General features: G+C 37.9%; 1 protein-coding gene across 1 annotated transcript in view; it reads right to left on the bottom strand.

The window, feature by feature from the left end:
* TTC39C (tetratricopeptide repeat domain 39C) overlaps positions 1 to 24,709 on the bottom strand; it is a 122,175-nt gene that overhangs the window by 34,711 nt on the left and 62,755 nt on the right. The window contains exons 5-6 of the mRNA XM_008069376.1: positions 24,164 to 24,518; positions 22,209 to 22,377 (exon numbers count right to left, since the gene is read on the bottom strand). Of these exons, the coding sequence (XP_008067567.1) occupies positions 22,209 to 22,377; positions 24,164 to 24,518 (524 nt within the window). The remainder of the gene's footprint in view (positions 1 to 22,208; positions 22,378 to 24,163; positions 24,519 to 24,709) is intronic.

Below are 24,709 nucleotides of genomic sequence, written 5' to 3' on the forward strand. Positions count from 1 at the left end.
CCAGGAGTGGCCACTGCACTCCAGTCTGGGCGACAGAGTGAGACTCCAACTCAAAAAAATAAAAAATTTTAAAAAGTGGGCAAAAGACATGAATAGACACTTCTCAAATGAAAGTATACGGGCAGCCAACAGACACATGAAAAAGAGCTCAGCCTCACTAATCAGAGAAACGCAAAACAAAACCACAATGAGATAACCATCTAACCCCAGTAAGAATGGCCATCATTAATAAAACAGCAACAGATGTTGGTGAGGATGCTAAGAAAAAGGAACACTTCTACACTGGTGGGAATGCAAACTAGTGCAACCTCTTTGGAAAACAATGTGGCGATTTCTAAAAAAACTAGAAATTGACCTTTCATATGACCCAGAAATCCCCCTACTGGGAATATACCCCGAAGAACTCTAATCACTCTACAAAAAAGATACCTGCACATGCATGTTTATTGAAGCACTGTTCACAATAGCAAAAACAGAGAACCAACCATGCTGCCAACTGAAACTGAGCTGGATAAAAAAATGTGGTACAAATACACAATGGAACATTACGCAGTCACGAATAAGGACAAATATATGTACTTCACAGCAACTTGGATGAATTCAGAGTATATCATACTCAGTGATCTATCACAGAAACAAAGAACAGTACCACAAGTTCTTACTCATAAGAGAACCCTGAACATTTACCATAATACTATAAGAAAGGGACTGGCAACGACAGGATACTACCCAGGGTGGAGAAAGAGATACAACATCAATTAGGGTATCTGATCTCAGGCAAAGTGGGGACCAAAGGGAGGCCCAAACTTTACCTGTACTATGATCACTTGTATACCTAATCCTGAATTGTACCCTATATCTTTAAAATAAAAGAAAAGAAAAGAATTTGGGCTTTTGCACTGAATGAGAAGGGAAGTTATTTAAGGGTTTTGCACAGAGGCATGACACAGGGTGACTTAAATTTTACCAACTTTGGCAGACGTGTTGAGAACGGACTGCAGGACAAGAAGAGCAAAAGCAGGGAGTCAGTTAGGCGAAAATTCAACCATTCAGGAGAAAAACGATGTTGGTGGGATTGAGATAGGAGGAGGGAGAAGGAGGAAGGATAGAAAGGTGGCTCTCAGTTAAAATCCTAGCACTTTGTAAGGCTTAGGTGGGAGGATTGTTTGAGGCCAGGAGTTTCAGACCAGCCTGGGCAACACAGCAAGACCCCATCTCCAAAATAAATAAAATAAAATTAGCTGAGTGTGGTGGCACATGCCTGCAGTCTTAGCTACTTGGGAGGCTGAAATAGGAGGATCCCTTGGGCCCAGGTGTTTGAAGTTGCAGTGAGCTATGACTGCGCCACTGCACTCCAGTCTGGGTGACAGAGTAAGACTTTGTCTCAAAAACAAAAAAAAGGACCTCTGAAATTCCTAATTTTAACAAAATTCCATATAGTATCAGAAAGTGACTTTCCAATGTGAACATGAGACATGAAAGAGACTCAGTAGATAAACAAAAGATGATGCTGACCTTGAAACATGTTCCCCAGGAAACACAGCAGAGAAGTTCAGTGAGTGCCAAAGAACTGGACCACAATGCCTATTATTTGTTATTGCTGACTACACAGACCAATTGCTGCTCAGTAAATTACAGAGATTTTTATACCACAAGGCTGTTCCGCAAATCTCCATTTGTCCTTTCACAGTCTGTTAAATTCCTGACATAAGAACACCTACAGTGCCTATTGTGAGTGACTACTTAGAAGATACAGATCTCCAACTGATAATTACAGTCAATACTCTGCTACCTAGCAAAATATAAATAGCACTTACTTCTGGAATACAAGACGTTTATCTGCTCTGTAACTTTTGTATTTCACCACATTCCCCAATGAATATGACTGACTTAGAATAAGGTAGTTGAAAATAGATATCCTTACGCAGAACATGAAGAGGCTAAATTTAGAGCCTTTAAACAACACTACTTTAACAAGCTTATTCTGGTCTCATGATCATCACCCTAAAAGCCAGAACATGTGGTGCTCTTAACCCTGTGTCTAGTAAGATGATTCACTCTCTGCCAACTGTATCTCGGACAAAGACCTAACATCCAGGATCTACAAGGAACTCAAACGTGCCGAAAGGAAGAAGTGGGCAAAAGATATGAATAGACAATTCTCAAAAAAAGGTATACGGGCAGCCAACAGACACATGAAAAAGTGCTCAGCCTCACTAATCATCAGAGAAACGCAAATCAAAAACCACATTGAGATAGCACCTAACCCCAGTAAGAATGGCCATCATTAATAAAACAAACAACAGATGGCCTTGACGGAAGGCCATCTAGCCTTGGAGGTGGAGCTAGGGAACCTGGCCCGTGTAACTCCAGAGCACACCACAGACCTCTCTGCTTTACAGCCTCCTCATCCTATATGTCCCACCATCCCCAGCCATCACCACCCACAGTGACCACCCGTTCATTTCACTGCTCCTTTTACTGCCTCGTGTGCTTGATTACCCTTTCAGGCATGCACACTGCCAGCTTCCTAATTAAATTGTGGGCAGAGAATTTTCACCCCCCAGAAGGCCTTCTGCATCACAGACAACACATCTGATTATGTACGAAAAATGGAAATGGGGGATGTTTCTAGCATCTCCACATGAATGAACAGCAATCTCTTAAAAAGTAAGTTATGTAACTGAATCCACCACTAATGGTAGAGGACCTGAATAACGCACCAGTTACAAGATCTCCTTGGCCTCTCAACAGTCGCACATGGGATTTAGACCTTTGATGGAAAGTGCTTTCTAGTGGGACTTACAGCTCAGACATGATTCTGTCCAGATAGAAAAGAAACCCTTGATAAGCCCTAGCTGAGCACCGTATACGTAGTGCTTTACCCTACTCATGTTACATTACTTAAGGCTGACACTGCTCTGAATAGGAGGTAGTACCCTCTGTTTACAGATGAGGACACAGGTTTAGAAAGCTCAGCCAGGCCAGTAAGTGAAACAGCCCATTTTGAGATGAGTGCTCTCTCCACTATACCAAAATGCCTTTTTAAATGATAGGGGAACAATGTAAAAGAAATGTACTTTTGTTAAAGATGCTATCAAAGAATAAAAAATAACAGTGAAGAAGATAATACAAATAATTAACTTAGAAAAGCAAAGACCACAGAAATACAGAACACACTAATCTACAAATACCATCACACGACTCAAAAGAAGATGGCAATGCAAGAAAGATAAACCTAGAAAGTGGATGGAGAAGATCTATTATGTAGAGAGACTGGTATGAAAGAAACAAATAGAAGCTGTAATCAACAAAGAGACCTTAAAAGTTTCCTAGAACTGAATGATACTCTCTGCAAAGGACATTACACAGGCAAACAGCTATGTGAATTTTTTTTTTAAATGAGGAATTAAAGTCAAACTGTAAAAAGCAGAAAACATCCCAGGTAGTTAGTTCTGAGGATTAAAGAACCATAATAATTTTTATAACGACCTTTATTGAAATGTAATTCACACACCAGAAAATTCATCCTTTTAAAGTATACAATTAAAGCAGTGTTTAGTATATTCACAGAACATAACATTTGAAAACTGGAAGAAACCTTAAAAATTACCTAACCTACTGTTTCCCAAAGTATGTTCTACTGGACCCTTCTAGTCTCACAGGCTACTGTGTAAAAAGGAATTTTCCTGGTCAAATAAACTGGTTAAACATAGCATAACTACATATTCTACTGTCCCCTTGGAGAATCACAGTGTAAACCTAAAGTCTCTGAGAAGTTCCAAAATATCCCAACTGACATGATATGACACTTCTTTTCATGGAATATGTCCATCAATCAGTGCTCCAGGGAAGGTGCTTCAGAAAACTCGGGCTTATGTCAATCCCCTAATATTCCAGGAAAATAAAAAGAGCACTGAGGAAAGTCCACTAACTTGATTGAGGTCTCACAGTTCTCTCAAACTATCTGATATGAAAATAACCATTTGGAAGTGAATTTTTTACTGTTTATGTCAGAGACAAGACCAGAAACCAGATCTCCAGACTTCTAGTCCAGTGTTCTTTCTTCACAAAAACTGAAGCTATGTCAACAAATTCTGAAAGCTAACAAGTTCTCCAGAAGAAACCACAGACAAATGAGGACTACTCCACCAAACAAATAAAGGCACAGATTTAAGAAACCAATGTGCCTGAACACTTAAGAGTCCAAAATCATAAAGGGATTTAATATGATACTATGAGAACATATTAAGTTTCATAGAAAAGTTCTGGACAAGGAGTAGGTAAAAGTGAAAAATGCTCTTTCCTACAATTAGTCTCTGCATCACCCCTCAATGGGAGTTCACCATATATTTACTAGTACTAGAAAAGTGAGAAACAAAAAATAATTGGAATACAGACTACATAGATAGGTGAAACCAACGTTTACAATAACAGAAAAACAAGTAAAACACACTAAGATCATCTTTCAGTCTGATAGTAAGGAAAAGTTCACCCAAAAACATATAATCAGAAATAAACAAGAACAAAATAAATACAGCTCAAGGGCATTGGAAAAAATATACATGCATCATGTACACGATTAAATATGAACGAAGAAGCTAAACTCCTCTATGAGAAAGGAGATTTCCTGATTGGATTGAAAAACAAAACAGAATGATCTGTTGCTTCCCAGGTCACCTCTGTTCCATCTGCCAGCCCCATTGAGCTCAGATCTCTTCCATATCCATGACTGCTTCTCCAATCTGGGCTTCTATGCAAGCTCATCCCCATGCCCTCACCTCTACCTGCAAACTCCTACTGACTCTTCAAGAGCCAACTCAAATACCATGACTTTTGGGCCCTCTTTTCCAGGTGTGGGGGTTGCACCACAAGTGAGCTGCATAACAGTTTACGTTCTAGTAATGCTGTTTTTATGATTCTAAAAGCCCAGTCACCTCTGCATTCGCTACATGTCTTCCTGTCCACGTGTCCTGCTCTTTCCAATATGCAGCAAGCTGTGTCGCTTTCACATTTAGAGCTGCAGCCCTGAGGGTGGCCACACCAGTGCCATCGTCATTACAACCAAGAACAACTAGGTATTTGCTAAGAGCCCCTTGTGCTACACACACCTCCCCAGGTACCTCACTGAATCCTAACAGCAAAACTGTGTAACTGTCTCACTGAGGAGGGAAGCAAGGTTTAAAGAAATGAAGGGTTTCATCCAAGGTTAGTTGGCCAGAAAGGGGGAACCAGGACTCATCCCAGTAGCAACCTCCAGTGGTAAGCCAGACAGAGTAGGCCTGCCACACAGCTTATTAAATGATATAAGGTGAATCATAACTAGATAATCAAGACACATGACAATGAACATTTAATAAAAGCTTTAGCCCCCCCAAACACTCGCAAGAGAAATAAAGAAATTCTATTATTTAGACATTGCTGGATATGTGTGCTCAATAAATGTTAATTGAATAAATGAAAAAAAAAAAAAGAAATTCAAACCAAATGTCAAGGAATACAATCAAATTCCTTATTTCAGAACACTAATAGCAAACTATTCTAATAAAACAAATATATTATGATAAAGTATTAAGGAAAACTATAAAGTAAGTTAAATTATGATAAAGTATTAAGGAAAACTATAAAGTAAGTTAAATGAAGAAAACCTAGAAATAAAATGGAAATTTAAAAAATAAACTAATAAAAAATCACACCTCTCTAAAAACCAACATGATAGTCCAAAAGCCAAATTATACTGTCAAGAAAATACACATTAATATAATAAAAATAGTACCACATTTTTACATGTCTAAAGCTAGTGTTTAAAAATTAGTAGAAATGGGCTGGGTGTGGTGACTCACACTTGTAATCCCAGCACTTTAGGAATCTGAGGTGAGAGGATCACTTGAGCCCAGGAGTTTGTTTGTTTGTTTAATGTGTGACTAAGTAGGAATTTATTAGAAGACAGAAAAGCTCCCAGCAGGAGAGGCCCTAAAAGAGGGTTGCCTGAGCCCAGGACTTTAAAACTAGCCTGGGAAACATAGCAAATCTCATCTCTTAAAAAAAGAAAAGTAGAAATAGAAAACTACAATATAAAACTAAAATGGATATAATAAGTAAATATATATTAACTTTATGGAAGAAATAAGAGAAGCTACTAAAGAATTTATTTCAAAAGGGTATTTAACAGCAATACATTACAGGAGAATTATTTCAAATACTTAAAGTGGTTCAATCAGTTTAAGTGATTTGCTTATCCCAAATGTAAAAAAGATACGCTTTAACCAATTCATTAGGAATAAATCAGGTTTATTTCTAGCACCAAATAAGAACAAGCCCCCTAAATATTTATATTTGTACTAATATCTAAATATGTAGATATAATTATTTGCGAATAAGCTCTATGTTACATATATTATGAATAGCATTGCAATGGATTGAATGTCTGTGCCTGACAACATCTGTATGTGAAATCCTAACCCTCACTGTGATGGTATTACAAGGCAAGACCTTTGGGAGATAATTAAGTCATAAGGGCAGCTCTCATGAAGGGGTTTAGTACCCTTATAAAAGAGTTTGCAGAGAGCTCTCTAGCCCTCTTTCCGATATGTGAGGACACAGCAAGAAGTCGCCATCTGTGAACCAGGAAATGGCCCTCACAAGACACACAGTATTCCAGCACCTTGACCTTGTACCTGCTGGCCTCCACAACTGTGAGAAATACATGCTTAATGTTTAAGCCACTCAATCTGTGGTATCATGGCCCAGGTGCCCGAACTGACTAAGACACATAACATATATACGTAACTTGTTAGCAAATAATAGCAGTGGGATGTATGAAAAAAAATGCAGGATTAAGAAAGCAAGCCTGAATTCTAATTCTTCCTGAATCCTAAAATAACTATGCATACTTTCACCTGGTACTTACCTGGACTCCTGTTTTGCTATATATAGGGCACATAGGACAGAAGTATGCAAAAAATTAAAGTCTAAATGGAAGAAATAAATGGTAAGAGGACTAAATAAGGAGATATCCTCAGTAATGAATAAGAAATATTTTAAACATAGTAACAATTTAAATTTCCTTATAATATATAGAACCTGAGAAACTGATTGTTAAATATGAGTACATGAGAGAATGGGTGGGTAAAATACATATTTCTAAAGGCAATAATGATGCATTTGTTCTATATAACATATACAGGGGTCTTCAAAATGTTCATGAAAAATGCATATTATGAAAAAACTATGCATGGAGTTCAAAAATTTTTGGCATCAAAAAAACTCATACTAATGTTATAACATGTCTGAACAGCGTCTAGTTTGAGGCACTAAAAAGGACAATATATCAGTCTGAAAACAACCCCGATTAAAGCAACATAAATTCTGCTAAACTTAATGCCAGAACAAACATAAATTTATGGTAAAGCTTGGGGTGGAGGAAAGGTAAAATTATTGATGCTTTAGGAAAAGTTTATGGGCACAATCCCTCTACAGAAATCAGCAGTTTGCAAATGAACAACTTGTTTTAAAAACGAGCAAGACAATGTTGAAGATGAAGCCTGCAGCAGCAGACCATGCACATCAATTTGCAAGATATATTAATATTGCTCATGCCCTAATTGAAGAGAATGAATAATCATCAGCAGAAACAACAGCTATCACCATAGATATCTCAATTTGTTCAGTTTCTAAATTCTAAGAAAAAAATTAAAGCGGAGCAAACTTTCCACTTGATGGGTACCAAAACCATCACACCCAGATCACCCAAAAGAGCAGAGCTTTTGACAAAATGTTTCAAAAGTGAGATCAAGATTTTGAGGCATTTATTTGAAGAATTGTAACAAGAGATGAAACACGACTTTACTGGTATGATCCTGAAGACAAAGCACAATCAAAAGCAATAACTACCAGGAGGTGGAAGTGGTCCCATCAAAGCAAAACTAGACCAGTCAAAAGCAAAGGTCAAGGCAACAGTTTTGGGGGATGAACAAGTCATCTTGCTTGTTAACTTTCTGGAGGACCAAAGGACAATAATATCTGCTTATTCAGAGTGTTTTGAGAAAGCTAGCCAGAGTTTTGGCAGAGAAATGCCAAACGAAAGCTTCACCACAACAATGCTTCTGCTTATTCCTCTCATCAAACACGGGCAATTTTGAAAGTTTCTGTGGAAATCAACAGCATCAAGCTTACAGTCCTGATTTGGCTCCTTCCAACTTCTTTTTGTTTTCTAATCTCACAAAATCTTTAAAGGGCACTCATTTTTCTTCAATCAATAATGTAAAAAATATTACATTAACATGGTTAAAATACCCTCAGTTCCTTAGGGATGGACTAAATGGTTGGTATCATTGCTATAAAACTAACTTCAACTTGATAGAGCTAAAGTTGAGAAATAAAGTTTATTTTTTAATCTTTTAATTCCATTTTACACAAATGTTTTGAAGTCCCCATCATAATGATCAAAGCTACATAATATTCATTTCTTTTTTTAGATTTGGATAAGTGTAGGAGGTACAAGTGAAGTTTGGATATATTGCATAATGGTGAAGTCTAGGTTTTTAGTGTAACCATCACCTGAATAGTGTACATTATACTCATTAGGTAATATCTCATCGCTCACCCTCCTCCCACCCTTCTGAGTCTCCAGTGTCTATTATTCCACACTCTTACATGTAATATTCATTTTAAACTAGATAAAAGGAAGAATATAAAGACATTTCAGAAAAAGATTTCATCTATTTTAGGAATTTAACTGAATAGCAGGAAGAGAAAATATCCTTAAAAGTGAATTCCCAAATTACGGAAGGGATCAGAATGAAACCATATGCACGTCTCACACATGCAAAGAGGTATGAAAATAGAATAATTGAGACAATTTTTAAAAATCAGTTTACAATCTAAAAAAAGAGAATAGCCTATACATTCCAGTTTTGGAAGGAAGACAAGTTTCATTTCTGAAGAAAGTCTATTATTATAGCAATAATGTATGTATGCTTGACTACTCAAATTTCCCACAATTAAATGTCAAGTCTCAAAATGAAAATAAGAGAAAGGGGAAAACATGATAGACATCGCTAACGATTATATATTTAGAATTTGAGCAGATACATAAAAATACAGGCATATTTCATTTTATTGTACTTTGCAGACACTGTGTTTTTATTTTTACAAATTGAAAGTCTGTCATAATCCTGCACGGCGCAAATCTATTGGCACTATTTTCCCAACAGCATGTGCTCATTTTGTGTCTCTTCGTCACGTTTTGGTAATTCTCACAATATTTCAAACTTTTTCATTATTATTATATCTGTTATGTGATCCATGGTCAGTGATCTTTGATGTTACTACTGTAATTGTTTTGAGGCACCACAAACTGTCCATATAGGATGGCAAACTTAATTGATAAATGTGTGTGCTCTGACTGCTCCATCAACTGGCCCTTCCCCTGCCTCTCTTGCTTTCCTCAAGCCTCTTTGTTTGCTGAGACACAACAATATTGAAACTAAACCACTTAATAACCTACGATGACCTCTAAGCATTCAAGTCAAAGGAAGAGTCACACATCTCTTTAAATCAAAAGCTAGAAATGACTAAGCTTAGTGAGGAAGGTGTGTAGAAAGTTGAGACAGGTCAAGACCTAAGGCTTGTGTGCCAGTCAAGTTATGAATACAGAGGGAAAGTTTTTGAAGAAAGTTACAAGTGCTACTCCAGTGAACACGGAAATGATAAGAATGCAAAACAGCCTTATTGCTGACATGGAGAAGATTTGTGTGGTTTTGATAGAAGATCAAACTAGTCACAACATTCTCTTGCGCCAAAGCCTAACCCAGAGCAAAGACTTAACTCTCTTAAATTCTAAGACAACCAGGAGGTAAGGAAGCTGCAGAAGAAAAGCTTGAGGGTAGCAGGGACTGGTTTGAGAGATATAAGGAAAGAAGCTGTCTCCATAACTTAAAAGTGCAGACAAAGCAGCAAGTGGTAGCATAGAATCTATAGCAAGTACCCAGAAGATCTAGCTAAGATTGCTGATGGAGGTGGATACACTAAACAATATATTTTCTGGAGAAAAAACAAGCCTCCTACTGCAAGAATATGCCATTTAGGACTTTCATAGCTAGAAGACAGAAGTCAATGTCTGGCTTCAATGCTTCAAAGGACAGGCTGTCTCTCGTTAGGGGATAAGGCAGCTGGTAATTTTAAGATGAAGCCAATATACATTTACCATTCTGAGAATCCTAGGGCCCTTAAGAATTATGCTAAATCTACTCTGCCTAGCTGATAAAACATCTGTTTACAGCATGGTTTACTGAATATTTGAAGTCTACTCCTGAGACCTATTGCTCAGAAAAAAGATTCCTTTCAAAATATTGCTCATTGACAATGTATCCAAGAGTTCTGATGGAAATATACAAGAGAATTAGATGTTTTCATGCCTGTCAATACAATATCCACTCTGTAGTTCATGGATTAAGGAATAATTTTGATTTTCAAGTCTTATTATTTAAAAATTACATTTCATAAGGCAATAGCTGTCACAGATAGTAGTTTCTCTGATGGTTCTGGGAGAAGTAAATTGAAAACCTTCTGGAAAGGATTCATCATTCTAGATGCCATTAAGAACAGAAGTTCATGGGAGGAGGTCAAAATATCAACATTAACAGAAGTTTGGAAGAAGTTGCTTCTAACTCTCATGTATGATTTTAGAGTCCAAGACTTCAGTGTAGGAAATGACTGCAGATGTGGTGGAAACAGCAAGAGAACTGGAAGTGAAACCTGACGATGTGAGTGACTTGCTGCCATCTCATGGTAAAACTTGAATGGATGAGGAATTGCTTCTCATAGATAAAGAAAGTATTTCCTTGAAATAGAATTTACTCCTGATTAAGATGTTGTGAACACTGATGAAATGACAACAAAGGATAAACTTAGTTGATAAAGCAGCAGCAGGATATGAGAGGACTGACTCCAATTTTGAGAAAAGTTCTACTGTGGGTAAAATTCTACCAAACAGCATTACATTCACGAAAGGAAGAGTCAGTTGAAGGGGTAAATGTCACTGACGTCTTATTTTAAGAAATTGCCACAGTCACCCCAACTTTCAGCAACCACCACCCTGATTAGTCAGTCAACAGCCATCAACATCAAGGCAAAACACTCCACCAGCAAAAAGATTATAGCTCGCTGAAGGCTCAGATGATCATTAGTATTTTTCAGAAATAAAGTATTCTTAATTAAGGCATAGACATTGTTTTTAGACATCATGCTACTGCATACTTTTGGATTACAGTATGAAGCAAACATAACTTTTATAAGCATGGGAAACCAAAAAATTCATGTGCCTTGCTTTATTATGGTACTCACTTTATTGAAGTGGGCTGGAACTGAACCTGTGATATTTCTGAGGTATGCCTATATTTTTTACTCAAAAGTCATCAAATTTGGCTGAATCAACAACTTATATTCAGAGAGAGAGAGATTGCATAAAATCATATAGAAAATGCACACACTCATTAACAATTTTTAAAGCATCTTTATTGACATATAATTCAAATACCATAAAATTAACCCACTTAAAGCTCTTTGGTACATTCAGAGTTACACAACCATTACTACAATCTAAGTTTAAAATATTTTCACCACTCATCCATCAGCAGTCACTCCACATCCTTCCCTTATCTACTCCCACACTGAAGCAAGCAATCATCAATTTTCTGCTTCTTTAGATTCTGGAGGTATCATATAAATGGAATCATACAATTCATGGTCTTTGTGACTGACGTTTTTTCCACTTAACATGTTTTCAAGGTTCATCCATGTATTCTGCATCAGTACTTTATTCCTTTTCTTTGCCGAATAATATTCCGCTATATGGACATAGGACATATTGTTTATCCATTCATTGATGGATGGACATTTGGATTGTTTCTGCTTTTCAGCTCTTATGGATAATAATATGGAATTGTGTTTTCATTTCTCTAGGGTATATTTCTAGGAGTGAAATATAGTAAATCTATGTTTGACATTTTGAGGAACTGCCAAGCCATCTTCCATAGCAGCGATACCAATTTACATTCCCACCAGTAATAAGTGAGGTTCCAACTGCTCTACATCCTAGCCCACATTTGTCTATTTTATTTGTCTTCTGTATCACAGTTAGTCTGATGGGTGTGAAGCAGTATCTCATTTGTTTTTGATTTGCATTTTCGTAATGACTTACGTTACTAAGCATCTTTTCATGGGCTTGCTGGTGATCTGCCTATTTTCTTTGGAGAAATGTCTCCTCAGACTCTTTTTCCATTTTAAAATTAGCTTATTTGTCTTTTTCTTTATTACTGAGTTAGAACAGTTCTCTACACATCCTGATTATAAGTCCCTTATCAGATACATAATTTGCAAAATATTTTCTCCCATTCTGTGCATTGTCTTTTCACTTTCATGACAGTGTTGTTTATAGCAGGTGTGCCCAACCCTGGGCCTTAGACCAGTACCAAGCTGCACGGCAGGAGGTGAGTGGCAGAGGAATGAGCGAAATTTCATCTGTGTTTACATCTGCTCCCCTTTGCTCACATTACAACCTGAGCTCCACCACGACCTGCTGTCAGATCAGAAGCAGCATTAGATTCTCATAGGAAGACGGACCTTATTGTGAACTGTGCATGCAAGGGATCTACATTGCGAGCTCCTTATGAAAATCTAATAACTGATGATCAGAGGTGGAGCTAAGGCGGTGATACTAGCACTGGGGAATGGCTGCAAATACAAATTAACATTAGCAATGAGGTCTGACTGCACAGAGACCATAATAAATCAATTGCTTGCAGACTCATATCAAAACCCTATCAGTGAGGTGATATACTTCAATTTTATAGCTTCATCTGGTGGCAGGCTTTAAGTCAAAATTCGACACTTATTTTAGCCCGCGCATGGCCAGCCCATTTGCCACTTCCATCTGCACCTCTTTTTAATGGTGAGCTGTATAATTACTTCATTATATATTGCAATGTAATAATAATAGAAATAAAGTGCACAATAAATGTTATGTGCTTGAATCATCCTGAACCCACCTCCTGTCCCGATCTGTGGAAAATTTGTCTTCCATAAAACCAGTCCCAGGTTGGGGACTGCCAGTTTGCAGGGCAAGTGTTTCCTTTTGATATAGTTCAATTAACCTATTTTTTTCTTTTGTCACTGTGCTTTTGGTGTCATGTATAAGAAATCACTGTCTAGCCAGGCTTGGTGGCTCAGCCTGTAATCCCATGCTTTGGGAGGCTAAGGTGAGTGGATTGCCTAAGCCTGAGGGTTCGAGACCCACCTGGGCAACTTGGCGAGACCTCATCTCTACAATAAATCAAAAAATTAGCCAGGCGTGGTAACGCACGCCTGTAGTTCCAGCTACTTGGAAGGCTGAGGCGAAGGATTGCCAGAGCCCAGCAGGTGGAGGATGCGGTGGCCAGGAGCGTGCCACTGCACTCCAGTCTGGGAGACAGAGTGAGACTCCAACTAAAAAAAAAAAAGAAATCACTGTCTAACCTAAGAGTTATCTATCTTACATCTAGGTCTATAATTTATTTATTTATTTATTTATTGTAGAGATGAGGTCTCATCAAGTTGCCCAGGCAGGTCTCGAATCCGCGGGCTCAGGCAATCCACTCACCTCAGCCTCCCAACGTGCGGGATTACAGGCTGAGCCACCGAGCCCGGCTTATAATTCATTTCAAGTTAACTTTGGGTATGGTATAGGGTCTACCTTCATTCTTTCACATGTAAATATTAAGTTGTCCCAGCACCATTTGTTGAAAAGACTATTACTTGTCCATTGATTTATCTTGATGTCCTTGTCAAAAGTAAATTAATCATAAAGGTAAGGCTTATTTCTTGACCGTCAATGATCTATATGTCTATTCTTATGCTAGTACCACACTATCTCGATTACTTTGCAGCAAGTTTTAAGATGAGAAAATATGAGTCTTCCAGCTTTGTTGTTCTTTTTCAAGATTATTTTGGCTATTCTGGATTCCTTGAGTTTAGGACCTGATTTTGATGCAAACAATACTGAATCTGTAGTTCAATTAGGGGAGTATTACAATATTAACAGTATTGATTCTTCTGATATAAAACATGTGATGTCTTTACAGTAATATTTTAAGGATAGTTTTAATTTATAACTTATAGAAATCAAAATAGTAGAAATAAAAATAAAACTATGAGGAAGAATACTGATGCTGATGCCATGTACAAAATAATAAATAATTATACTTTGGCCCACTATTTCTTGTGTATAGTCTATCATCATTTAACAGGAGCTACAGGACTACTAGAATTTTTTATTCTAATAATGCTACCACTGGAGCTATATAACCTAAGAAAGCAACTTTAAAAAAAAAGAAAAATATGCTAAAATATATATGTGTGTGTGTGTGTATGTGTGTGTGTGTGTGTGTGTGTGTTTAGTCAGGATCTCACTTTGTCACCCAGATTAGAAGGCAGTGGCACAATACCAGCTCACCACAGCCTTGATCTCCTGGGTCAGACAATCCTTCCACCTCAGCCTCCCAAGTAACTGGGACTACAGGTACTGGCCACCATGTCCAACTAATTTTTGTATTTTTTTGTAGAGACAAGGTCTCACTATGTTACCTAGGCTGGTCTTGAACTCCTGGGCTCAAGCAATTCACTAGCCTTGGCCTCCCAAAGTGCTGGGATTAAGAGTGAGAGCCTCCATGCCTGGCAGAAAAATATGCTAAGATATTTATTGTGGTACTTGCTATCATAGTGCAATGCTGAGAAGCAACAACAGTCAAATATCCAAGCAATCTGATATTTTTTCCAATAGGAAAATAGCAGATTACTAACACAATGGAAATCCAAATAGTCTGGCTGCTTACCAGTTATTTACAAAAACTATGCTATTACATGTAAACTAATTTGTAAACAAAATGCATAAAGTCTCATAAGTGCATATTTTTAAAAATCACAAAATAATTTGAGGTAAAACAGCTTAGAATTTAATTATCACTGGGTTATTTTGCTTAACAACTTAAAAGAAACTATTATGCATGTGTTTTAAAATAAGGGGCTCCTTCTGTCACCTGTAGCATGCAGAAGGACACACGGTGACAACCCCCTTACTTACATGCAATTCAGCACTAATACTGCTGAGTAGCAAAATCGGTTTAGCGAGACCGCCATCAAGGGCACCTGGCAATGGATTATGCCTGTGACCCCTACCCTCCGGACTATGGCTGATATAGGCAAGGGAAAGCTCATCCTCTTAGGCACATTAGTAAGCTTAGGGATATAAATCAATATTACCCTTCTACTTCTCTTCAACTCAACAGATAGGGTTAAAAGAAAAGCAAACGTCTTGGGGTTGATGTCTTCTCATTTCAGTGGACAGTCACTAGACCACAAAATACGGATTTATCACACTGGAAAGTGAAGACAAATACGTCCTCCATCTCTCCTACCCCAGATTAAATCAATCTCTCACTTTGCGTACTTCTAAGAATAAATGGCAACCCTCTTTGGTGCCTGAAGTAATTAAGAAAACCACGTAGGACGGAGGAAGAGAAGAATACAATTAATAGAACTCGAGGGAATTATTCCTGCACTGCCTTTTTCCTGATCCTATAAATAATAACATTACATCATGCTGACGAGGCATGCTGTTCCAATGCAAGAGGCAGGCTTGCCCTTCAACAGATGCAAAGAAACACAGCTACCAAACAGTTCTGATAATGTCAACACACCCCGGGGATGAGAGCAAGGCACAGGCCCTCTGTGTGTGGCCATTCCGCACTGGTCCTACTTGCCATGACGCCCATAGGTCTCCTTACTCTTTTCTCTATCTGATCAATGAATCACCAAAAGGGTCAACATCCGCTCTCCTGACCCTGCCACAATCATGAACAGATGGACTACAGAGCAGCACAGACCTCCCACTTTTTCTGGGGGGCACCAATGAAAATGGAACTTTATCTTTAAAAAAGTGCAAAGAGAAAGCACTAAAGCCAACTTGTAAAAGGTACCTCTCACAGTTGATGACACCTGAAATAATGGGTGGAAGAACGGTCTGGAGACAGAACACAGGCACAGGGGGATAGAAGTGTGAGGAAAACCCTTCAAACAGAACTTCGTAGGGAATGGCGAATGAGGGAAAGAACAGCCACTCTCCTGAAATGAACTGGGACGCCAGGGTGACATGAATATGGTGAAGTAAAGGTCAGGCATCAAAGCAGGCCCTACAGACACTGTTCGTGGGGTGGAAGGAGACCACATCCTGTCACCTTCTCTTTCTTACCAGGAAGGAGGGGGTGAGGGAAAGAAGGTACAAAACAGAGGGGTAGACGGGGCAGAGAGGGCTGTGTCTTTTAAGAAACAAACAAACAAGGCAGCTTCAAATAAGAGAAGGATGATGTAATAAGGGTCCCAGCAGCAGGATCGCGACTACCTTGTCACTGCAAATGGTAGGGGATACTGGTGTTGACTGAAATACGAATTGTTCGATTCTTGATTCCTGATAGAAGCTACCAATACATTTGGGGATTACTTAGGGCTTGGAGCTGCAGATAAGGCAAATAGACCAATATGTCATGTTACGTATGTCTGTGTGTACATGTGTGTAATATACATGTGAATATATGTATACATGACACATTATGCACACATACAAACAAATATAAGAGAATAAAGTTCATTGTGACTTCTTCATTGTAGCCTCTAGGTTTTATCCAAACTTCTGTTTTGTCCACATCATGTAGTCCTGCAATTTCTTGTGAGGCAATTACAGGAGGGTGCCCTACCAGGCTGAGCTCATGGAGTTCAGGGTCTCATGTATTCTCATCTCCATACCCAGCAAAAAAACACAGAGTTTCATTTAATGTATATACCTGTCATTTCATTTACATGTATTTAATTTAGTTCTTTATAGTCATGTCTTTGAAATGAAAGTGTGACTCTAAAGAAACTGATTCTTTAGCCAGCACATTGGAATTCAAGTATCTGATTCAGTAACCTCCTTAGGAGGGTATTATTCCTCTTATTCCAATTACCAAGATATGTTGGCATTGTCTTCTTTGGAACTGACATCAGAACTACATTTAGGTGCAGCATAAGAAAAGTAAACTGTCCCTGATAATCAACTTCATTTCTTTTTCTTTTTTTTTGAGTTGGAGTCTCACTCTGTCGCCCAGACTGGAGTGCAATGGCATGCTCCTGGCCACAGCAGCCTCGACCTGCTAGGCTCCTGTGATCCTCTTAACAAAGGAATGACAACACACATAGAGCAACAGATTTACTGCCAATAGATTTATCTATTCGCTCAACAAATATACCCTGAGGACCAGTCCTGCACCGGACCCAGATTTTTGTTTTCAAACACCAGATCCAATGTCAACATGCAGGATATTCACAATGTACATTCTCAAGCTCAAGAGACAGATTTAAAATAAGAGTTCTCAAAATGTTTGCATAATAGCAACTTCCTTAGAATATGTTCATTAACTTTATGGAAAATTACTTTGATTCATTCAAATATAGAGCATTTATTTAGAGATAAATAGATTAGTATTGAAAATTGGTTACATTACTAAATAGTCATACCATATAAGGTATGTAAACATGTATGCACATAAAACCAACTACATGAATGTGTATTCCATGCGATGTAGATTTTTAAAGCTAAAGGAAAGAAAAATTGTACAAATTGGAATCACTTAAAGAAAAAAAAGACTAGAGAGAAATAAGAATAGTTTATTAAAATACAGGTTTGTCCCTAATACTGTAAAAATAATCAAGAAAAATACTCATTTATCACTGGTATCGTAATGGATTTTACACTACCATAGGTTTAACCAGATGAAAATTAAGTGAACACTAATGAAAAATACAAAAATGCATAACAGCTACCAAGTTACATTTGAGAACTGAGGTTCCTATATAACCCATGAGTCAACTTCCTAATAGCTGCTTCCACTATGGAGATTCACAGAAAAGTAAAAAGCTGTAAAGTACAAATAGCCCCCATAGCTACACTCATACCCATTTTGCCATTCACTGGCCGAGCTTTCCTGACCCCGCTCAACACCAAAACAAGTTCTTTATATGGAAGGGAGGGAGGAAGGGGAAGGGAAAGGGAAAAGGCAGAAGAGGGAAGGGGGAAGGGGGAAGGGAGGGGAAGGGGAAAGAAAAAAATCTGACACCCAACTTTTCAGGCTTGAGCACTCAGTAGGAATAATAATAATCATCACGCCATTATTTAGATAGCATTTACCACATGCTAGGGACTATATAAATTTATTCCTTCCTCCCAGGAAGGTCTTAAGTCACATGGGAGGAGTCAAGGAAGACAGGATCATAGTGATAAGAGGGCAGAGAAGGGTGAAGGTAGGATTACTACAGACATGCAGAGGGGAGAAGCATCTGGCGAAGAGAATTCTGTGCCCAGCAGCTAAGGTGCAAATGAGCCCCAAGTACCTCCAAGGTGCAGCACTTCCCTGCAACATCAAGTGAGGCTATGATGGCAGAATATAGGGAAGCTACTACAACAGGTTTATGCAATAACAGGAGACAGATCTGCTTTGAAAAACCATCCGCTGGCCAGATGCGGTGCCTATAAACCCGACACTTTGGTAGGCCAAGGCGGGAGAATTAATTTGAGCCCAAGAGTTTGAGACCAGTCTAGGGAACATAGCAAGGCCTCATCTCTACCAAAAAGATAAAGAAAAAAATAAGTCAGGCGTGGTAGCACATGTCTATAGTCCCAGCTACTCTAGAGGTTGAGGTGGGAGGATCGCCTGAGCCCAGCAGGTCAAGGCTGTGGTGAGCTGTGATTATGTTACTGCACTCCAGCCTGGTCAACAAAGTGTGACTTCAACTTAAAACAAAACAAACAAAATTCTCCCAGCTAGGCTCAGTGGCTTAGCCTGTAATCCCAGGACTTTGGGAGGCCGAGGTGAGTGGATTGCCTGAGTCCACGTGTTCAAGACCAGGCCAGGTAACTTGGTAAGTCTTCGTCTCTAAAATAAATAAATTAGCTGGATGTGGTAGCGCATGCCTGTAGTTCTGGCTACTTGGAAGGCTGAGGCAGAAGGATCGCCACTCAGCAGGTCAACACTGGGTGGCCGTGAGTGTGCCACTGCACTCCAGCCTGGGCAATGGAGTGAGACTCCAACTCGAAAAAAAAAAAAAATTTCCCATATGGATTCTAAATAGTCCCAAACAAGGAAAAGGGCAAAGTATATAAAAAGTTGTTAACAAAATTGAAAGAGAAGGTGGGCACTGCACATGATTAGAAAATAATGAGTACCGGAAAATGAAAACTGATCAACACATTCTGAGTTAGTCATCCTGTATGGTAGCAAGTTTACATAAAAGCAGCTGTTCAAATAATTTCGTAAATTCTGAGTCACTGAAGAAACTAAGTTGGTATCATATGATATACCTGCCTAAATTAGAGCCCTGCTCCAGACCATATTCTATAAGTGTGCTGATATAGAGAGCTCAAAGAGCCCCATCTCTAATGCTCACTGAAAATAAAAAGAATTCTTTGCAAGCAAATTGACTACTGACGGAGTCGAATATTTTCTGTAAATGGAGTTGGCACCTTAGAGGCCTTACGAAAAGGCTTCGATAAGAACTACAAGAGAGAATCCCTCCAAAAATGGAATTGTTTTTTTGGAGGGTGGCCCTCTTGGAATACAGGCTTCCCTGGTTTGGTGAGTGTTGCTAGGAACCCATCAGCATCAGTCACCAGTGTAGCAGCTAGTGTTGTTGTGAGAGGCTGTGTCTGGCTTCAGTGAATTCTCTTTTTGGAGATTCTTTCAACGTGTTTGCCCATGTCATGATGGGTGATTTTCAAGTGTATCAGGCTGAGTGTTCAGCAGTTTTTGACCAAACACAGCATGACCCCCATGCTCTACCCTCCCTAATCACCCAGTCTTGCCCTGAGTGACTTTTTTTGTTTGTTTTCCCAGATGAAAACAGTCCTGAAAGGGAAACATTTTGCCAATGTATAAGAGGTGAAACAAAAAATGGAAGTCGTACTAAAAGGCATAAATTAAGGAATTCAAAGACTGTTTCAAGCAGTGGAAAAAGCATGTTGATAGATGTATCGCATCGAGAGTACTTTGAAGGTGACTTAGTTTAAATATGCAAGAATGAATACACAATTTTTTATAAATAAATGCAGGGTTTTTGGGGTCCCTCCTTGTGTATCACAGCCTCCTTGGGCAGAGTTCCTCATCTGTGAATGAAGAATGACACCATTTGCTATCTTCCCACACGAGGACTTGGGAAGATCAATGAAACAATGGTGTCTGGGCACCTTGAGGATAGTAACAACTATATTTCAAGTTAGCCCTGAAATCTTTTCATCCTCTGGGTTTTTGGGAAGAGCCAAACAGAAACACTCCTCACATTTTGCTTGGCCCTAAAGCTACAGCTCACTAAACAAGAGCAGTAACAGACCTTGTGTTCTTTTTTCTCAAAACCAAATACCAGCTAAGTTTTGGCGGGGGAAGTTAAGAAGTTAAGCATTTTGGTTTTAAAATAAAAAGTTAACTCAATAAGCAAGCATAACAAAGTAACAACTCTGACATTCACATTTCTGTTTAATAGCTTCAAAACCCAATTTAGAGCATTCACTTATCAATAAAAGGAGAGCATTCTAATAAATGCCCATTGCTAAGGTGCCTTGTTACCATGTTATACACAATCTTAAGCTTCAGGTTTTCACCCCAAGTAAATTTCTGTTGAATACTGAACCTAGTACCATCACGTTCAAAGCTACTTAGAAGGTATTATATCTGTCCTTTAAAAAATCTAAATGTAAGAAAGCATTTATCCGGTTGCCAACTTTCATTTTAGCAATGGTCCCTGAAGCAGTCAACTCAAAATTTTGTTGGACAGTGTTATTTCCTCCTGCTCCTACTCAGGAGAGTAGGTATATATCTAAACATCTTTCCCCACAAGTAGGGCACTAATCCTGAGCATCAAAGGATAGAGCACTAACAAACAGACCTAATTGTTCAAGAGATTCATCAAAACTACCTTTTTAAAGAGAAAAAAGAGACAAATACAATCAAAGGCCACAAGCCTGAATGCAAAGAAAAACAGTTTCAAGATAATGAGACAAAAAATAGCTTGGATAAGGATTTAAATAATTTATATCCCAGTGATCTTTTGCACTGTTTCAATTATAAACTATTTGTATCTCTAAAACACAGTTTTCATACATAAAGGGCTTAAAGAAAGTTAGAGTTGTTCTGAGGCGTCTTCAGATTTAAGGAGTCACTTTGTGAAGAAAAAAACAAATGATTGGGGAAATAATATAGACTCTACTGCCAAAAAAAAAATAACAAAATGATTGGGAAAGTACTATAGACTCTACTACTGCCAAACAAACAAACAAACAAAAAAAGAACAAATCATCTTCACGCTCATGAAAGCATTTCTGGGCAAACCGTTGGGGCTGACTTCGCAGATTGTCTGACTAACTAGAGGACAGATGTTAAAACCTCAAACTGATTCACTGATAACTATTGGTAAGAATATGGATGGTGCACCTGGCATAACAGCTACCTCATTTCATATGTGACTCATATCTTATATTTTCATTTTTCTCCGAATACTCATAGCCTCAAACAAGCAGATAAAAAGAGATGCAAAGGAAAAGTCAATTCCTCCAAAGGCCAGGGCATTTTTGGTTTTGGAGTGAGATGACCTGGGCTCACTCACTGAGTAAGCTTGAAGCCCCTCTGCATCCTTATTTATTTTTTCTATAACATGCAGATGAAAGTTGTGTCAAGCTACTATTATCTCAAAGTGGATGCTGTCCTGACATTTAAGGCAATACCTTTTGTATAATTCAATTGCTAACCAAAATCAAAATCTAGAATAAATGATTAGTAACTCAGGGAGAGAAAAAATTGTATCTGGTATCTTCCAACTAAGCAGCAATAATGGCCACTGTGCCTTAAGCTGGTCTCATTACCAACAAGGAATCTTATCCCTATTTCGCCCACATCTCCTGAACAGAAGGTAAATGACTAACATCCTGGGTTCCTGAAAGATTCTTCCTTAGCAGTGATGCAATGAAAGGCAAAAGAACAAAACATTCCTGGGCCTTATGACATTCTGGCTCGTTTTGATACTAATGCTCAAGTGAGACTCAAAGATTTGATCATCAGAAACTTTATTTTAAAAAGATGAAGAAGACACAGTACCTCTAATCGTTGTATCCGTCCCTTGAAAAACATAAACAGGGAAGAATTTGGATAAGCAGCTTCTTTTTTGAGGAGAATTTCCTTAGCTTCATCCAGGCCTGCTTTGTTATCACTGCCATCCAAGGCAAAAAACGGGCGGACTACAGTATGATACCAGAGTAGAGCTAATCTAAAGGAAGAGGGAGAGAAACATTGAGCAAATAATTTCTGATACTGTTTCTATTTTTTTTTTAATTATATGTGTTCTTCCAATACCCACTCTTTCCAAAAAGTTTACTACGCTGTCTTTGAAGAAGTAAAATCAAAGCATCTTTCCCCATTTTAATTTTGTCAATATCTGGAAACAGTAACTTTACATATGAATCAGCACACACCCTTCCACCAGATGAGAGGCGAATACGGTTAAGAGAAGCATTTTAGTTTTTCAGAACCTCCTAGGTGGATTGCTGAAGAGATACCTGATGTGACTCTCTGAATTCTGATGAATACACCTTACTCATTAATACAAAGTAGAAACATGGTGACAGTGGTCACCATGAATTTGTTGTTCCCTTGTAATAAAGCTTTACTTTTGCAAAGAGAAATGCTGCTTTCCCTTGTGTTCACAGTAGTTAGGGTGTAAGCCTAGAATCCAAGTTTAAATATAGAAACTACAGAAACCAATTAAACTAAATTGGGCTAACGTAAGTGAGAAGACCAAACAAAGAATCTTTTCTCCAGCCTTCAGAGATTCTCAATTTAAAAACAAACAAATAAATAAATTACTTAAAATTCCCTTACTGGAAACTCATTACTTTCAAGAAAAATGCCATGCTAAATTAGGTAAACTAACCAGATTAACTGGTATTTGCATTAATGACCAAACAAAATTGCTTTACCAATATGTCAAATATTTTTATGTAAATGTATGCTTCTGATGTGCTCATAAATTTGGTTCTCTTATGGAGCTCATACTAATTATATTAATGATTTCATTCATTCCTTTTTCAGAGATAAGCTACAAAATAACATTAAGATATATACAAGCAAATGATCACAAGTCACAAATCTATTAATTCAAATTAATAAAGGACTACTGCTTGTGTAATTTAATGAGTTTGGAGAGGCACAAATATTTTTTAAATGAAAAATTAATGATATTTTTAATATCTGTCAACTGATTAAGGCTTAACATCCAAATTTCTCAATGTTTAACATCCAAATTCCTCAATACTGACCTGAGTAGAAACAGAGCTAAAGTCCTCTGTGATATCAACATTTTTTAGAGAAAATTTTGACAAGTGGTGTAATGTTAGACAAAGAACACCTGACATCTGATAAAATTACTAAAATCGCAAATGGTAGGTGTTTGCCAATTTTTTTTAAAATCTCATTACTTTTAACTGACGTAGAAATGGGTGACTTCTTCTCTAGATAGTTAATCAGCTTCCCACACTCTACTCTTTAAATAATTGTTATTTAAATTTAGACCAAACAAATAATATGACCCAGTTTGGCAAAATAGCACAAACTATCTGTGTCACATATAAGACACCAATTGACTGACTAGAATCATCAAGGAAAATTACCCAATATAAGGATTCTTTTTAAGAATAAAAATTTCAGAACCACAGAAAAAGCTTATCAAATTTGTGTTTCTTAGGTCTCAAAATCAGGATTGTGAATCTCAGTGATTGTGGCCAAAGTCACAAACTAAGGTCATTTTTCCCGTTTAAAATACAGGTCTCATGAGACTTATGAACAGTACTTTGTTACCTAAAATCAGCTTATAAGTACCACCACCACCACCACCATCACAGAACACAGACCTTGGTGTTGCATTAAAAGACATAAGACACAACATCCTATCAACAAACCAAGCATTTTACCTGAAGTTTCCTTTAAAGTCTTTGATTGTCGTTTACTTACTTTCAACACTATATTATCTACCAAAGCATTGCAATATAGCTACTCACGTAGCTAAAGGGGCCTTCATGTCCTTACTTTCGCTTGCATACATCAGTGAAGAAAGCCCCTGTAGGCGGTCTCCAGGAAAACCCAGCAGGTTGATGATTTTGAGCAGGTTTGGGGGCACCATGGATATGCAAAGGTGAAAAAGGCCATATCCAAAGCTAACAGCACCTTTCAGTCTATTTAGAGACTCCTCAGACACCCCTTCAGCCACAATGTGATTATCATTTGCAGCATCAGAAGTCAAGGACTCTTCAGTTAGCTTCTTCTGATACAGCTCCTGAAGGGCATTGATGTCCAGATAGCATTTATTGTAAATCTTCCAGGCTTTCCTAAGGATCCACCCACCTTTTATATAGGCTAAAAAAGAGAAGAGGAGAAAAACATTCAAAAATAAGCATTCAAAATAGTGTTGACATTTGAAGAGTAAAGGACTCTGAAAAATAACCTGAAAATCTAGTGAAATTTTTAAAAATATAAAAATCATTATAATTGTATCTTTTCTTCTTCATAGTGCTTACTTAAATTTCGTATTTCTTGTTGGTCTCCCT

The sequence above is a fragment of the Carlito syrichta genome, unplaced genomic scaffold, assembly GCF_000164805.1.
Source record: "Carlito syrichta isolate Samal-C Ts95f unplaced genomic scaffold, Tarsius_syrichta-2.0.1 Scaffold311970, whole genome shotgun sequence".
NCBI lineage: Eukaryota > Metazoa > Chordata > Mammalia > Primates > Tarsiidae > Carlito > Carlito syrichta.